The following is a 16,282-nucleotide window of genomic DNA, read 5'->3' as shown; positions in this document are numbered from 1 at the left end:
ACTACTCTAGATACTAAATTATTTGAAACTTCAAAGTTTTAGTATATTTTAAGTTAGAGGCCAGTCTCTTGCAAGAATATTCAAGTTGAAATAAAAGTTATACTTGGGTTGGGCCATAGCCCAAATATAATGATTTATAGAAAGACTAGGAATGCTGAGCAATCCTTGAATTTAATTTCAGTGAATAAAAATACTTATAAATGAGTGCTTTTACTGTTGAATATGTTCTCTTTAAGGCCTTCTGAAAGAAGATTGCTTAAGAGGTGAATCTGTCATAGATCTTTTGTCTTTACTTTCTAATATATTTGAGTTCTGAATATAAACCAAAATCATATTCTTTGTTTCCCTTTATTGCTTATAACAAACTTCACTCTGGATTTGTTACAATTACATTCATAATTTACAGGGATATTTGAGTTATCAGATCATCAGAAGCATCCTGCAGGCACCATCCATGTTATATTGAAGTGGAAATTTGCTTACCTTCCACCAAGTGGATCAATAAATATTGAAAAGTTAGGAAACTTCATATGCAGAGAAGAGCCAGAAGCTCAAAAACAACCTCAAGCATCCTCTGGTGATCCACCTGTTGTAGTGAGTAGCAGTGACTTTGAATTTCCTTTCAAGTATGACACTTTGAATATAAACTTCATAGCCAAATACATGTGCCAAAAAGCATCTGAAGCCATCTCTAAAATATACTAATTATTATGCTCAGTCTAATATTGGTTTATTTTAGGCACCAAGACCTAAACCAAGACACCTAGCACCTGGGGACAAAAAGGTATCTTTTGTAGATACCATGCCACATCCAAGTTCTGTAAGTAATATAACTGAAAATATGAATTTCTCCTGCTGTAACAAACAGTTGAAATAGAATATAGAGGTGTGCTATACACTTATCTGAATTAAATAGTAATAGGTAAGTATGTACATTTTCCCTGAAAGACAGCTGTATAACTTGTCACTGTACTAACAACTAAAATTTCTTTGTACTCAGCCCTCTCATGGTTCCAAATTCCCCAGCTACTACCCTCTTCTCTAATGGTCTCATACTCCCCCAACTGCTACCCTCTTCTCTGATGATCCCACACTCCCCCAAGTACTGCCTCTTCTCTCATGATCCCACACCCCACAAGCACTGCTCTCTTCTCTCATGATCCCACACTCCCACAGTACTGCCCTCTTCTCTCATGATCTCACACTCCCCAAGTACTGCCCTCTTCTCTCATGATCTCACACTCCCCAAATACTACCCTCCTCTCTCATGATCCCACACTCCCCAAGTACTACCCTCTTCTCTCATGATCCCACACTCCCCCAAGTACTGCTCTCTTCTCTCATGATCCCACACTCCCCCAAGCACTACCCTCTTCTCTCATGATCCCACACTCCCCCAAGCACTATCCTCTTCTCTCATGATCCCACACTCCCCAAATACTACCCTCTTCTCTCATGATCCCACACTCCCCCAAGCACTACCCTCTTCTCTCATGATCCCACACTCCCCAAGTACTGCCCTCTTCTCTCATGATCCCACATTCCCCCAAGTACTGCTCTCTTCTCTCATGATCCCACACTCCCCAAGTACTGCCCTCTTCTCTCATGATCCCACATTCCCCCAAGTACTACCCTCTTCTCTCATGATCCCACACTCTCCCAAGTACTGCCCTCTTCTCTCATGATCCCACACTCCCCAAATACTACCCTCTTCTCTCATGATCCCACACTCCCCAAATACTACCCTCTTCTCTCATGATCCCACACTCCCCCAAGTACAACCCTCTTCTCTCATGATCCCACACTCCCCAAATACTACCCTCTTCTCTCATGATCCCACACTCTCCCAAGTACTACCCTCTTCTCTCATAATCCCACACTCCCCCAGGCACTACCCTCTTCTCTCATGATCCCACATTCCACCAAGTACTGCCCTCTTCTCTCATAATCCCACACTCCCCCAGGCACTACCCTCTTCTCTCATGGTCCCTCAGCTACTGTCCTTCTCTTTCATAGCCCACATTCTCCCCACCTACAACTCTATTCTTCTCACATTTACAAAATAGTCTTTCTTACTTGTCTCTCTTTCGTCATACTTTCTGGAATATACACTACTCAAATTCTTATTGTTATAAAACTGCTAAGGTCACAGTGACTTTCTTTTACCCTTATCCAGTAGTCAGTTCTCTGTGACATCTTTCTCTTCTCTTGACTCTTTGCTAGATTTCCTCCAGCTTCAGTAGTCACTCTCCTCACTCCTCCAGACCACATCTGTCAATGCTGAAGTGTCTCTCTAGCATCTCAGCAGTTAATCCTCAGACCTCTTTGTTCTTAATCTATATGTACATGAAGAAATCTTATCCGCTCCCAGAAATTTAGCAGGCATCTGTACATTGGCATTCCTGTATTTGTAGTCTTTGTAGTCCCTAACCTCAACCTCATTGCTGGATTCGGTATTCTTTTTTTTTTTTTTTTACTGCTTAATCTATGTGCAATAGATTTATCACATCAAAACCTGAACTCCTGAATAAGCCAACGCAATTCCAAAAAGTTTGCCTCTTTCTGTGTTTCCCACTTCTAGTAAATGACATGATATTTGCTCAGTTGTACAGGCATGAAACTATCAAAGCATCCCCTTGCCTCTGGTTCTCTCTCTCCCTCTCCCTCCCCCACCTCTTTTTTCTATTTTAGAGAGAGAGCAAGAATTGGCACACCAGAGCCTCAGCCATTGTAGTCAAACTCCAGACACTTGTGCCACCAAGTGGGCATGTAAGACCTTGTACTTGCCTCACCTTTTTGCATCTGCTTACATGGGATCTGGAGAGCCAGACATGGGTCCTTAGCCTTTGTAGGCAAGCACCTTAGCAGCTAAGCCATCTCTCCAGCCCTTGTCTCTGCTTCTCAACTCCAGTTCTTCCACAATTTCAGTCAGCTGTATTCCTTTTCAAAATATGCCCATGTTCGTATCATCTGCACTATTGCCACTCAAGTCATCATTTGTGGACTTCCAATTTCTTTAACTTTAGCTGTATTCCTGAGTCAATGATCATTAATAAATAATGAAATGTGTAGAAATGTTTCTTGTAACATTAGTCACAATCCTTAAAATTGAGAACAAGTTATGTACCCAACAGTAGTAAAATAGTCATGGTACAGTCATCAATATAATATGTTGTTATTTAAGATTGTATTTTCCAAGATTTTCATGTCCAAGGATAATGGTTAGTTATGTGATAATATTAACATTTTAAACTAACAGGATATACTGTGTTTATAATATGGTTATGTTACCATAAAATTATTTTCATCAAAAATTATAAATAAATAAAATTAACAGACTGTTAGCAAATATTACCATTGCATGATAAGAATATGGATTTTTATTCATTTCTTTTAAATTTTTCATATGACTCTCATACTGTATATATTGAACTCTCTTACTATTTAGTAAAAATTATAAACTATATTTTACAAATAAACATCAGTTTGTGAATGATAAAAAAAACAGTTGCTAATAAGCTGACATTTGATATGTTAAAAAATAATATTGATCAAAGGAAACATCTCTATTCTAACATATCTTTTTTTTTTTTTTTTTTGGTTTTGCAAGAAAGAGTATCACCCTAGCCTAGGCTGACCTGAAATTCACTGTGTGGTCTCAGGGTGGCCTGAAACCCACGGCAATCCTCCTACCTCTGTCTCCTGAATGCTGGGATTAAAGACATGTGCTACCATGCTGGGTTTATATATAATTTTTTTAATTACATGAGTAATATGTAATCATAGAAATGTTAAAGAAAATAAATAAGAAGAAATAATAGCCCGGCGTGGTGGCACACGCCTTTAATCCCAGCACTTGGGAGGCAGAGGTAGGAGGATCGCCATGAGTTCGAGGCCACCCTGAGACTACATAGTTAATTCCAGGTCAGCCTGGGCCAGAGTGAGACCCTACCTCGAAAAACCAAAAAAAAAAAAAAAAGAAGAAGAAGAAGAAGAAATAGTAAAGATAGAGTTCACCAAACATATTGCATAGCATTTTAGTGAATTTCCTCCCCTCCTACAGAAATATACATATGCACATATAAATGTTTGATTGCAGGTTTTTTAAATATTCTATGTGTTTATTTAACTGAGAGAGAAGGAGAGAGAGACAAAGAGGCAGGCAGAGAGAATGGGCACACCAGGGCTTCCAAACATTGCAAATGAACTCCAGATGTATGTGCTACTTTGTATATCGGGCTTACCTAGGTCTTAAGGAATCAAACCTGGGCCCTTTGGCTTTGATTGGCAAGCACCTGAACTGCTAAGCCACCTCTCTGGCCTGCAGGTTTGTTTTTTAACATAATAAATAAATATGAGGGTTGAAGAGATGGCTCAGCAGTTAAAGGAACTTACTGCCAAAGCCTAATGGAAGTTCAAATAGATGAAAATACACAGGCCAATGAAATATACATAATTATGAACATATATTAAAATGAAAAATGTAAGCAGGATGCCTGAAACTCAACATTTGGGAGATAGATGCAAAATAATCATGAATCCAAGGTCACCCTTGATTCCATAGTGAACTAGGGTTCCCTAGTACCTACATAAAAACCAGATGCACAAAGTGATGCATGCATCTGGAGTTTGTAACAGCAGAAGGCCTTGGCATGCCTTTCTAGCTCAAATAATAAATAAATGTCTGTTCTCTAACTGATGTTTTTCTCAGCATTGTATAGTGTGTTGCCTGTTATATCAATAGCCACAGGTACATCAGAATTTTTCATTGTTATACAGATCTCAGGAATTTGTATGTGCCAGATGTTTACTAGTACCTTGGAGGACATTTGTACTGCTTTCATTTTTGTTGCTATCATAATCAGTGTTTCATTGACCTACACCTGCAGTTGTTAAATTGCATATAAATTAAAGAAAGTCCATCTGAGAATGTAGCTCGATAGTGGATCATGTATTTACCATGGTTCTGTCTCCAGTAAAATATATATATGAAAATATATATATGAAAAGTCAGACTGATTTGAGATTTAGCAGTATGTACAAAATAACAAATGTTGGTGTTTTCATATTGATACAAGGAGACTTCTGAAGATATAAAAGAGAATTACCTAGAGGTGGAGCACACAACAGAACTAGAAACTAATGTGTCAGCTCTTTCACTTATTTCCAAGGTATGAATTTGTATTAAAATTATTTTGAAAGTCTAAACTTGGTACTTAAATACTTTGTCCTAGCCAGGCACACCTTGAATCCCAGCGCTTAGGAGGCAGAAATAGGAGGATCACTGTGAGTTCAAGGCCAGCCTGGGACTACAGAGTGAGTTCCAGCTTAGCCTGGGGCTAGTGTGAGACCCTACCATGAAAACAAACAAACAAAAGAAGACTGTCTTATATTACACATGGTTCAAGAAATCATAGCATTTATCCTACTTTTGTATATGATTTCTTTACCATGGAAAGATAAATTTATGTCAAATTTAACAGCTATAATTATATTGTTATTGATAGATAGTACATAAATATATGAATTTAAATCATGTAAAATTCATTTTGTGATTAATAAATACACCTTTTTTTGAGAGTTTCATGTAGCTCAGGCTGGTTTCCAACTCACTATCAAGCCAAGGGTGAGCTTGGATTCCTGATCAGTTTGCCTCTACCTCCAAGTGCTGTGTTTTAGGCATTCTGCTTATACCTTTCTTCTTACTATATATTTCACTGGCCTGCCTATTTTCATCTATCTATACAATTTAAGTGACTGTTCTCTAAAACATCTTGAACAGGAGTGTCCAACCTGCAGCCTATCGGCCACATATGGCCATATGCAGCCTCTGATAAAGATGAATGAGGCCCAACACTGAATCATAAGCTTACCTGAACATTAAGAGATAGTTCTGAAGGGTTTTTTTTTGGGGGGGGGGACTCTGTTATACAGTTATCAAATTTAAAGGTTTGCAAGTCTAATATGTATAGATTGCATAGCTGTGTGTTGTGTTGTTTTGGGTGTGATTTGGCTTTGGTTTTGGGTGCATTGCCAACACAGGGACTCATTTGTAGTTCAGTGGTATAGAGCTCACTATGTAGTGTGGGATGACCTTAAAACTCACAGCAGTCCTTCTACCTCAGCTTCCCAAATACTGGAAACATAGGTATGGGCCAGCATGCCTGGCTTTATGTCTGTGTCTTTAAGTCTCAAATGTGCATGCTTTATCATTCAAGATACTTCACCAAGAACACTATAAAGTATAATTCTTAGCAATAATAAATATCACAGTGTGCTTCCTTTTCTGCAGGCTTCCCAAGAAAGCAGTGTGGCTAAGGTCAAAGAGAACACTGAGCAGACACAGCAAGGAAGCAAAGATGATGAAAGCAGTGTAGCTCAGGTCAAAGAGAACACTGAGCACATGCAACAAGGGAAAGAAGATAGCATGTCTCTACTTTCTGAGGGCCAGCTTGCAGAACAAAGCGTGGCTTCCTCTGAAGATGAAACAGAAATAACAGAAGAACTGGAACAAGAAGGTGACCTTATGTTGATTATTATTCACTTTGCTGTGTCTGTGAAAGCATGCCTTATTGCAGACCATTTACTAGTGGAATCTGCTTCGTGGTGCACCTGTTGACAGATGATGGGTTAGAGTTCTTCAGGCTATTGGCTGTGGCTAGATGGAGCTAGTCTATCTCTTCTGAAGTCAACTTGGAGTTCCACAACTGAATACAAATGTCATTGCTGTTCTGCCCAGTTTAAACAGTCTCCTGTTATCTCGAGGTTCAGTATTATCATTTGGACTATTCTGTACTCTTAACTTTTTAAAAAATAAAACCAAGAATCATGGCCCAAAAAAGACAACTTACTGTAATTTCATTCATATAAAGTGTAGTAAAAACTAACTAATCCTGTGCTGACAGAAAGCAGATAAGTGGGCCTGAGGAAGCATGAATGGGAGAGGCTGGGCAGAAGAGCATAGAGTACAAAGGATCCTGAGGAAGCTTGCAGGTGTTGGTTATGTTCACTACCATGATTGAGGTAATGGGCTCATAGAAATAATGCTAAGGGTCAAATTTTGCAGTTTAAGCATATGTACAGTTTATTGCATATGTGTTTTACCTCAATAGACCTAAAAATTGATTTAGTTTTTTTTTAATGTTTATTTTTTATTTATTTGAGAGGGGGGCAGACAGAGAGGGAGAGAGAGAGAGAATGGGTGTGGTAGGGCCTCCAGCTACTGCAAATGAACTCCAGATGCATGCGCCACCTTGTGCATTTGGCTTACTTGGGTCCTGGGGAATTGAACTGAGGTCCTTTGGCTTTGCAGGCAAATCCCTTAACCACTAAGCCATCTCGCCAGCCTCTGATTTTAGTTTTTAAGAAGTAAGGATAACATTGGCTTTTACACAATAATACTAGGTAGACTATTAGAAAATGTTATGAGATGGCAGGTGTGAGCTTGGCTATAGTGCCTTGGGTACCTCCTAAGAGCTAGGGCTGGTCAGCAGTCTCCTTGGGCCACCATTATATATTACTTGCACAGAAGTTCCATCGGATACCCCAGTGGCTCACAGAGTTAATTACTAAGAGGTCAGAAATTCAGATAATAACTAGTGGAAATGGAGAAAAGATGTTCTTTCTGTGATTGATGACATAGCTGTAGGACCAGATACAAGTTGGATTGAGCCTTGGTGGATGGTTTATGCTTCATGCTACAACTGCATGGATAGAAAATGCCCTACCTCTTGGTGCAACTACAGCTGCAGATGGCCTAGTAACATAGTTTCATTGGCTCTGTAAGATTTAAAACAAGGAAAGGAAGGTAAATCGAGATAAAAGACACATGGACCAGCCAGCAGAGTCATATCCAGAGGACTTTATCACTGAGTAGTTCCATTAAAGAAGCAGAGCACCATTGCTCGTTACACAGCCTATCCCTGGGCACATCCCTGTCAGACTGCTGCATGGCATAAAGGGTTGCAACCTACTTATGGATATGTCCGAGCATCTGCTGGCTGAGTAGTCAGCACAGGTGCAGGTATCACCCTCAAGTCACAGTGGCCACTGGAGGAAGGGAGAAACGGACATTCAACACATTCCACTTCATGTTTTCACTGCTAAGGATTTAACTTATGAGCTTTCAGCTGTAGTTAACTAGGATCACAATTTTATGTAATTTCTTAGGTTAAGATACAAAATAATGGGTGTACTTGTGACATTTTCATAAAGATGTGTCATTATACTTTATTCCCCTTCACTGTTCTCCCCCTTATCCCTACTGGTGTTGCCCTCTGCTTTCCTGCTACATTTATTCCACTACCACATTTTAATTAGTATGAACAGATGTATCCAAAAGATTGAAAAAGGAGTAGCAGACCAAAGACCCTGACACTTTAGGTTTTTCCCTCTTAACTCAATTTTGTGACTACCAGGTCATTATTTACTTAATGATGTCTCTACACAAATAATACAAAGTTGACATGAAAGTGTGGCTGCTCCTTGGAAATTTTTCTACATTGATTAATCTCTGCTAAGTTTGTTTTTCTTTTGAAATGTCTCCTATTTTTTTACTGAAACCTTTTTTTGCCTTTCTTATGCACACATTACATGTGCTGATTCTATGTTCCCCTCTACTTAGAATTAAAATAAAGCTTCAGTATTTTTTGTTTGATACTATTATATTTGGTTTTTTTTTTTTTTTTTTTTTTTGGTTTTTTGAGGTAGGGTCTCACTCTAGCCGAGGCTGACCTGGAATTCACTATGGAGTCTCAGGGTGGTCTCGAACTCATGGCGATCCTCCTACCTCTGCCTCCCGAGTGCTGGGATTAAAGGCATGCGCCACCACGCCCGGCTCTATATTTGGAACTTTTAAGTTAACTCTAATTTTAAAATAATGTTTAAAGCCAAGCATGGTGGTGCATGTCTTTAGTCCCAACACTTGGGAGACAGAGGATCGCCATGAGGTCAAGAGAATGCAGAGTGAATTTTAGTCAGCTGGGGCTAGAGCAAGACCCTAACTTGAAACAGAAAAAAAAAAAAAAACTACTAATGTACTAATAATAATTTTTAAATGTAAGCTATTTATTAAAATAAGTTTGGAATAATTGGAAAATTTTCTAAAACATAATAAAGTTCAAAAATAAAGAGGAGACAACATCTACTGCTATAAGCACCTCTTTATTGTCTTTCTTTTTTTTTAATTTAATTTATTAGTTTTCAGTAAATACAGGCAGTTTGGTACCATTATTTAGGCTCATCTGTGATCTACCCCCTCCCATTAGACCCTCCTTGTTAATGAAAATGGGTCGTGCATTGTGGAGTTAGCCCCCAGTTATTGGTATGATAAATGTCTCTGCATATCATGACCCAACATGTGATTCTGACATTCTTTCCACCCCCTCTTCCGCAAAATTTCCCTGAGCCATGTTGGGTTCATTTTTGGTCTGCTTCAGTGCTGAGGTGTTGGGGGCCTCTGAGGCTCTGGCTCTCTGACTTGGTAGGAGTTGATTTTTCTCTGCGTTGATCTCCTTCCCCTTTGTGCTGGTATCCGGTTCACAGGAAGACATCACCCTTGCTTATTTCGCCAGTTGTCCTTAGTTTCAGTTGGGCCCCTTTTGAGGTATGTTGGGGCAGCTCTCTTCTTAGGATCTGCATCTATCTGGAAAAGAGAAGCAGATTCTCCAACGGAGAGTAAGTTAGCACCCGGAAAATTGAGATAACACTTACTTTTTTGATAGACAGTAGGGTAGGTTTAGGTCATCTTGTACCCCGTGATTGATGGTAGCTTGATATTGTAGAGTGGGCTTGTGTTTGGGTATGGTTCTGACTTGTTTCCCAGTTCTAGCTATGGGTCTAGTACCTGAGTGGATCAGTTAGCCAAATCATGAGCAATTGATTCCTCACCATGGCTGTGTTCCACTATTGCACTTGTGTGGGCATCACATCCGGTTATTTGTTGCTAATTAGGTTAAACAATGTGTTGCTTGGACAGATCTTGGTCATTTCCCCCAGTCGCCTATGTAGCGCTTTCTGGCACTAGACACACTGACTGTCTGGGGACTGACTCTCTCCTGGCTTCCAGCCATGTCATTCCATTTTACGCGTCAGCTGCGTATGGAGTCTTCAGCAATAGGGTCTTACCACTGGCCTTTGGTGGGTCATCAAGTACTCTGACAGAAGTCTGTCATTGTTTGGGGGAACCTTGTAGGTTTCTCTGATCAAAAGCTCATTGTGGATGGTAGGCCCAAGCTGGAAGTGGGGGTTACAGGTCAGAGTCCACTAAGAAATTGAGGGAAAAGATAACTAATATACAAGAGTTAGAGAGGAGAGAGATAGAGGGGAGAGGGGGAGAGGGAGGGAGGAAAGATGTAGGAGATTTAGGTCAGTTTTGATCCTACCCTCTCCAGTGTCTTGTGGTTCAGGTGTTTCCTGTACCTCTTTATTGTTTTTCATTTCATACTATCACCTACATATTTATTTCCTTCGTATTTACCAAAACCATTGGAATTTCTGATAGCTTTTTCTTTTCTTAAAATATGTATGCAAAGAGAAAATCCCTACCTCAAAAAAAACAAAGTTTGTTTATTTATGTATTTATTTCCTGCTAGCAGCAATCACAGACATGACTGTCATATTGTTCTTTTAAGGGTGTCCTCTGACCTGTGCTCATCTCTAGTTCATGATGTCCAAGTATAATTGTTTTAACTCAAGGAAACATTGCCTTTGTGTTTTCCGACAGAGGAAGAGGACAGATCAGCTTCTGACAGTGATGACTGTATTATTTCCATCTCAAAGAATACCAAAAAGGTCAGTATCTTTTTGACATGTGCTAAACTAAGACCAACCCTCATTCGTAGCATGTCATATAAATGAAAGTCTTAGGACAAAAATATTTCTGGCATTCTTAATGTACCATCATAATCTTGCCGGAGTTGTTTTCTTCTGAAAGACAATTTTATTTATGCATTTTGTTATGTAATAGAAGGCAACATATAAACATTACTTTTCCCAAAAGCACCAAACATGGATAGTGTAGATAGCAACTTGATAAAACCACCTTAAGATCCTGCCTTCTTTTCAGGTCCAATGTATAAAATTACATTAGTGTTAAAGAATTTGAGAATGTGACACTCATGAAACTGTAACAGCTAATTACCTCTTGAATTCACAGAGTATTCATATCTAAATGTACCCACTGACAAACGGTTAAGATTCTTCAGTTTCTGGGGGGAGAAAAATCAAACTTCTCGAAAGATAATTAACTTGTACATGTATTCTTTACTTGTTTTAAATTATGTTGCGAAAAGTCATATGCAAACTGAACCCATAAGAGGAGAATTCTATTGTAAATATACCTACAAGAGCATTGTTTTCATGGGGGAAGGTTCTTTTGGTGGGAGTTATAAAATCCATATAAGTAGTATGAGATAGCACATGCATGCCTGTGGTCTCAGCACTCAGGAAGCTGAGACATAAGAACTGCAAATTCAAGGCCAGCATAGAGTACATAAGGAGACCCTGCCAAAAACAAATAAATACAAAGGTCTAGGGATGTGGCTCAGTGTTAGAGGACTTGCCTAGGATGCAAGGTCCTAGGTTTGATCTCCAGCTTTATGAGAGCAAAAAAAAAAGGGAGGGAAAAAAGAGGAGGAAAAAATAAATTTTAGAGAAAAAACTCAACATTTACTGTTCATCTATATTGTTCCTTAAATGTGTGTGTGGTATGTGCATGTGTCTATACACATTTGTATGCATGTAAGTACATGTGCATGTAGGTGTGTGTACATGGGGGGCAGGGCGTAGGCCAGAAGTCAACTTTGGGCATCTTCCTTTCATGTGCCAATCAGCTCTTCTATACTTGTAAAAATTCTGCTCTTCAGAAGGTACTGACCAGTATCTTATGTTAACTGGTAAGATTTAGTTTTGTTAAATTATCTACCAAATATTATAGTTCATTGGTATCATCTGTGAGCATGAGGACAGAATACCAAGTCCTCAGCCTGTGGTTTGAATGGATTTGCCTCCTCAAAATTTACTGATGAAGCTTAATCCCCAGACAGTGGTGTTGAAGCTGAGGTTGGAGCTAACTCCCATGAGGGCTCGAGTGTTTGTGAGTAGGATTCTTTATTATTATTATTAAATATCTTATTTATTTGAGAGAGAGGGAGAAGAAGAGACAGATAGAATGGGCATGCCAGGGCCTCCAGCCACTGCAAACAAACTCCAGCCATATGCGCCATCTTGTGCATCTGGTTCACGTGGATACTGGGAATTGAACCTGGGCCGTTAGGCTTCCCAGGCAAGTGCCTTACCTGCTAAGCCATCCAGCCCTATTAGTGTGATTCTTGATGAAGCTTAATTCCGAGGCAGTGGTATTGAGAGCTATGACTATAGGAGGTGACTCTCATGAGGGCTGTGTGTTCGTGAGTGTGATTATTGATGAAGCTTATCCCCAGGCAGTGGTATTGAGAGATCAAACTGTAGAAGGTGACTCTCATGAGAGCTCTGTTTGTTGATTATTGATGAAGCTTAATCTCCAGGCAGTGGATTGAGAGCTATAACTATAGGAGGTGACTCTCGTGAGGGCTGTGTGTTTGTGAGTGTGGTTATTGATGAAGCTTATCCCCAGGCAGTGGTATTGAGAGCTGTGACTGTAGGAAGTGACTCTCATGAGGCCTCTATGTTTGTTGATTATTGATGAAGCTTATCCCCAGGCAGTGGCATTGAGAGCTGTGACTGTCGGAGGTGACTCTCGTGAGGGCTCTGTGTTGTAAGTATGATCAGCACTCTTGTGAAAGGGCACAAAATGAAAGGGGAAGCTCTCATTCTCCTGCCATGAGAGGAGAGTTCATCTCTGGAGGACATAGCAGAGCAGCATCTTCATCGAAAAAGGAAAAGCCATCATCAGACTCTTAAGTCTTGCAGCAGCTTCCTCATCAACCCCACCTTTTAGAACTGTGAAAAAGGTTTCCATTTTTGTAAATGAATTACCTAGTCTGGAACATTTTGTTACAGCAGTGATTAACACAATGAAATCTAGTATTTTCCATTGATTGTACTAAGTTTTCTGTATGCTACTTTAGGAGATCATTTAATATGAAAATGGAACTTACTCTAGGCCTTTAAAGATTATAAAAATGGTACAGATAATTCCTGTATATCCTTTGCCCAGATTCACAAACATTTTATATATTATAATAGGTTATAATACTGTTTTTATCTCCTTGCTTTGTTTTCCTGTGGGCCCTCCTCAGTAGGGTCATGATATTCACTTAGGTAATGAAGGCCTCAGTCAGTCCCTGAGATTCACAAACTTTTAACATTATGTCACATATATCATTCAGTCTCTTTTATATATCTATCTGTATACTTAAGTGTTTCTTTATAAACATATTCTCACATATATTGTAATGAATGATCCAAGAACTATAGAAATATGTTCCTTTACCTACAAATACTTCAGAACAATAAAACAGTATTGTCTTATTATTCTGATGAAATAAGGAAAAACAAACTCTAAAACGTAACACTTCTGTGACCAGATGTATGTAGGATTTTTCCCGCATACTCAGACATTTCCTCAGGGAACACCCGCTAAATGACCTCTTATTGACTTCAGTTCTAACACTACCTGGAAGTAGTGTCTACTCTTGCAAGTTAAGGACTCAGTCCCACAAGATTTACACCCACTTTAGATACCAAACTTAAGCCCAGGTTGTTTTACTGTGCTTACAAGGATAAATTAGTCCAGGTCTGACTAATTTCTATCAGTGTTTCACAGAACTCAGAGAAACACTTTCAATATTGATGTAACAAGCATACAGATGAAGAGGTACTTAGGGCAAGAGATGTGAGGAGGCCTGATAGCTCTCTGCCCTCTCTTGGAGTACCTCTCAAGGAGTCTCCATTTACTCAACTGGTTCAGAGTACTCCATTCCCACTCCTTTGTGAGTTTTATGGGAGCTCTGTTACATAGGTATGATTGATTAAGTCATTGGCCATTAATGGATAGCATAACCCTTTTCCTCTCTCCCTTCTTTCCTCTCCCTTTCCTGGAGGTTAGAAAGTAGGCTGAAAGTCACAACCCTTTAATTGTTCCTATATGACCGGCTAATAATCTCATTAGAATCTAAAGGCATTCTGTGACTCCATATATTGCTAGGATGCTAGGAGCTGCCTATCAGGATACTGAACAAAAACTATAAGATCTTACTAACCCACTGTTTGTATTAAAATTTTGCCAGTTGTCTCAGTGTCATTTATACATTTTAATAATCTGATACAATATCCAGTCCATATTGCATTTTGTTCTATGTCTCTTTAGATTAATCTGTAATGATCTCTCAACATGTGTTTTGGTCTTTGATAATAACATTGACCATCTGTAGACTGCAGGCTGTTTAGATGGCAGGATATCCTTTAGCTTGAATTTCATGTGATTCCTCATGATGAGATCTGGTTATGCACTGTGGTAGGAATGCTGTGACAGTGCTCCCATGTCCTTGTCAGTGCACCATGCCTGGAAGAGCAGGGGTTGTCTTGTTGGATTATTTGATGGTGTGGACTTTGACGTATTATGCCACCAGTAAGTGTTTGTTGTTGTTTTGAGGTAAGCTCTTCCACTGTAGGCCAGACTGTCCTCACTGTAGCCTAGTTCAGCCTCAAACTCACAGCAGCCCCTCCTGCCTCCACCTCCCAAGTGCTGACATTACAAGCATGTACCACCACACCCAACTTCCAGCTAAGTTTTTAAGGTTAAAATAATTTGTAACTTATTATCTCACTTATCTCTTTTTCAGGGACTTTATCAAATAGAAATTTCAAGATGATAACACTTAGTCTTCATAGGAAGGAAGGAAAGTGTGTTAGATCCCCACTACTACAGCAAAATAATACAAGAATCAGCATATTTTTTTTAAAAAAAAAAGCTTATTTTTGCTAATGGTTTTATAGGTTTCAACCCATGGTCAGCTGGCCCTGTTGCTTTGGGGCCTGTGTTAAGGAGGAGCACAGGGTGGAAAAAGCCTGTTTACCTCATGACCTGGGGATGAAAGAAGAGAAGGTACCAGGATCACAGCATCCCTTTCTAATGTATGCCCTCAGTAACTTAACTTTCCACCATAAGGCTCCATTTCTTCAAGGTGCTACCACCTCCTATGAGCACCACGCTAGAGATGAAGCCTCTAACACGGGACCCTTTGGGGGACATTCCAGATCCAAATTATAGCAGAATGTATTACTAAGTACCTTACCTGTGTTAAGCACATCTATAGAATATCTCCTCTAAGCAGTGCCTCATTCATGAGCATCTACTGGCATTAAGATAAAAGAAACAGTCCTTTCCCTCAAGGAATTCACAGTCTGTCAGCCATTCAAATCAACAAGCTATGGAAGGTACCTGCAGATTCAACCAACCTCAAATCAAAAGTACTCAAAAACAACTGCATCTATACTGAATATTTATTCAGATTTTTTTTCTCACTTCTTAGACAATACAGTATAACAACTATTTACATGACATTTATGTTATGTGGGCATCCTCAGTAATCTAGAGATGAGTATGTGTATGTGAGAAGGTATGTTTAAGTTGTCTGCAAATTCTGGAATGGGAAGATGTTTCAGTCAGCAAAGTATCTCCCACACATACTTGAGGGCCTCAGCTCAGATTCCTAGCACACAGATAACCTTTAAGCTCAGTGCTCAGGAAGCAGAGGCAGGTTCCCTGGTGGAAGCTTAGTAGCTAGACTAGCCATAGCAGTAAGTTTTGGGTTCAAGTGACAAACTTTGCCTCAATAAATAAGGTAGAAAACAATCAACGAAGATACTCAATGTCACCTTCTGACTTCCACATGCATGTATACCTACACACACATGTGCACCCATATACATACAAACACACACACATAAAAAAGCTGCCTGCAAATGCTACACATTTGTTTGTAATAACATCTTGCTTTGTAGCCCAAGCCACTTGAGTCTCCCAAATGTTGTGATTACAGAAGTGCACCAACATGTTTGGATTGCTATCCCCTTTTATATTATTACATTGAGCATCTAAAAAGGGGTTAGACTAGGACCCAGTTCCCAAGCATGTGGAGGAGTGACTGTAACAAAGAATGGTGATCAGTGCTGGGACAATGGCGTGTGCAGGGGATGTGGAAGTGTTCTGAGGGGAGCCCAAGTCAGCATAAAGGATCTTAATCAAGGATGACTTCCTAGAGTCAAAGCTTGAATTGTTTTGGAGATTATTGGCAGTTAGAGAAAAATGGGAAGGATTGATAGACCAGTATGAAAAGCA

At 39.5% G+C, this 16,282-nt stretch overlaps 1 protein-coding gene across 7 annotated transcripts in view; it reads left to right on the top strand.

Annotated features, from left to right (window-relative positions):
• Positions 1 to 16,282, top strand: part of Rpgrip1l (RPGRIP1 like) — a 126,957-nt gene that overhangs the window by 65,119 nt on the left and 45,556 nt on the right. For 6 of the 7 annotated variants that reach the window (XM_045152937.1, XM_045152967.1, XM_045152942.1 and 3 more), the window contains 5 exons: positions 407 to 594; positions 740 to 820; positions 5,079 to 5,171; positions 6,293 to 6,518; positions 10,724 to 10,791. In XM_045152937.1, coding sequence (XP_045008872.1) covers positions 407 to 594; positions 740 to 820; positions 5,079 to 5,171; positions 6,293 to 6,518; positions 10,724 to 10,791 — 656 coding nt within the window. The remainder of the gene's footprint in view (positions 1 to 406; positions 595 to 739; positions 821 to 5,078; positions 5,172 to 6,292; positions 6,519 to 10,723; positions 10,792 to 16,282) is intronic. The other variant, XM_045152960.1, reaches the window with a different exon arrangement.

The sequence above is a fragment of the Jaculus jaculus genome, chromosome 1 (genome assembly GCF_020740685.1).
Source record: "Jaculus jaculus isolate mJacJac1 chromosome 1, mJacJac1.mat.Y.cur, whole genome shotgun sequence".
Lineage (NCBI taxonomy): Eukaryota > Metazoa > Chordata > Mammalia > Rodentia > Dipodidae > Jaculus > Jaculus jaculus.
The sequence above is the reverse complement of the archived record's forward strand: the minus strand, read 5'-3'. Positions and strand labels throughout refer to the sequence as shown.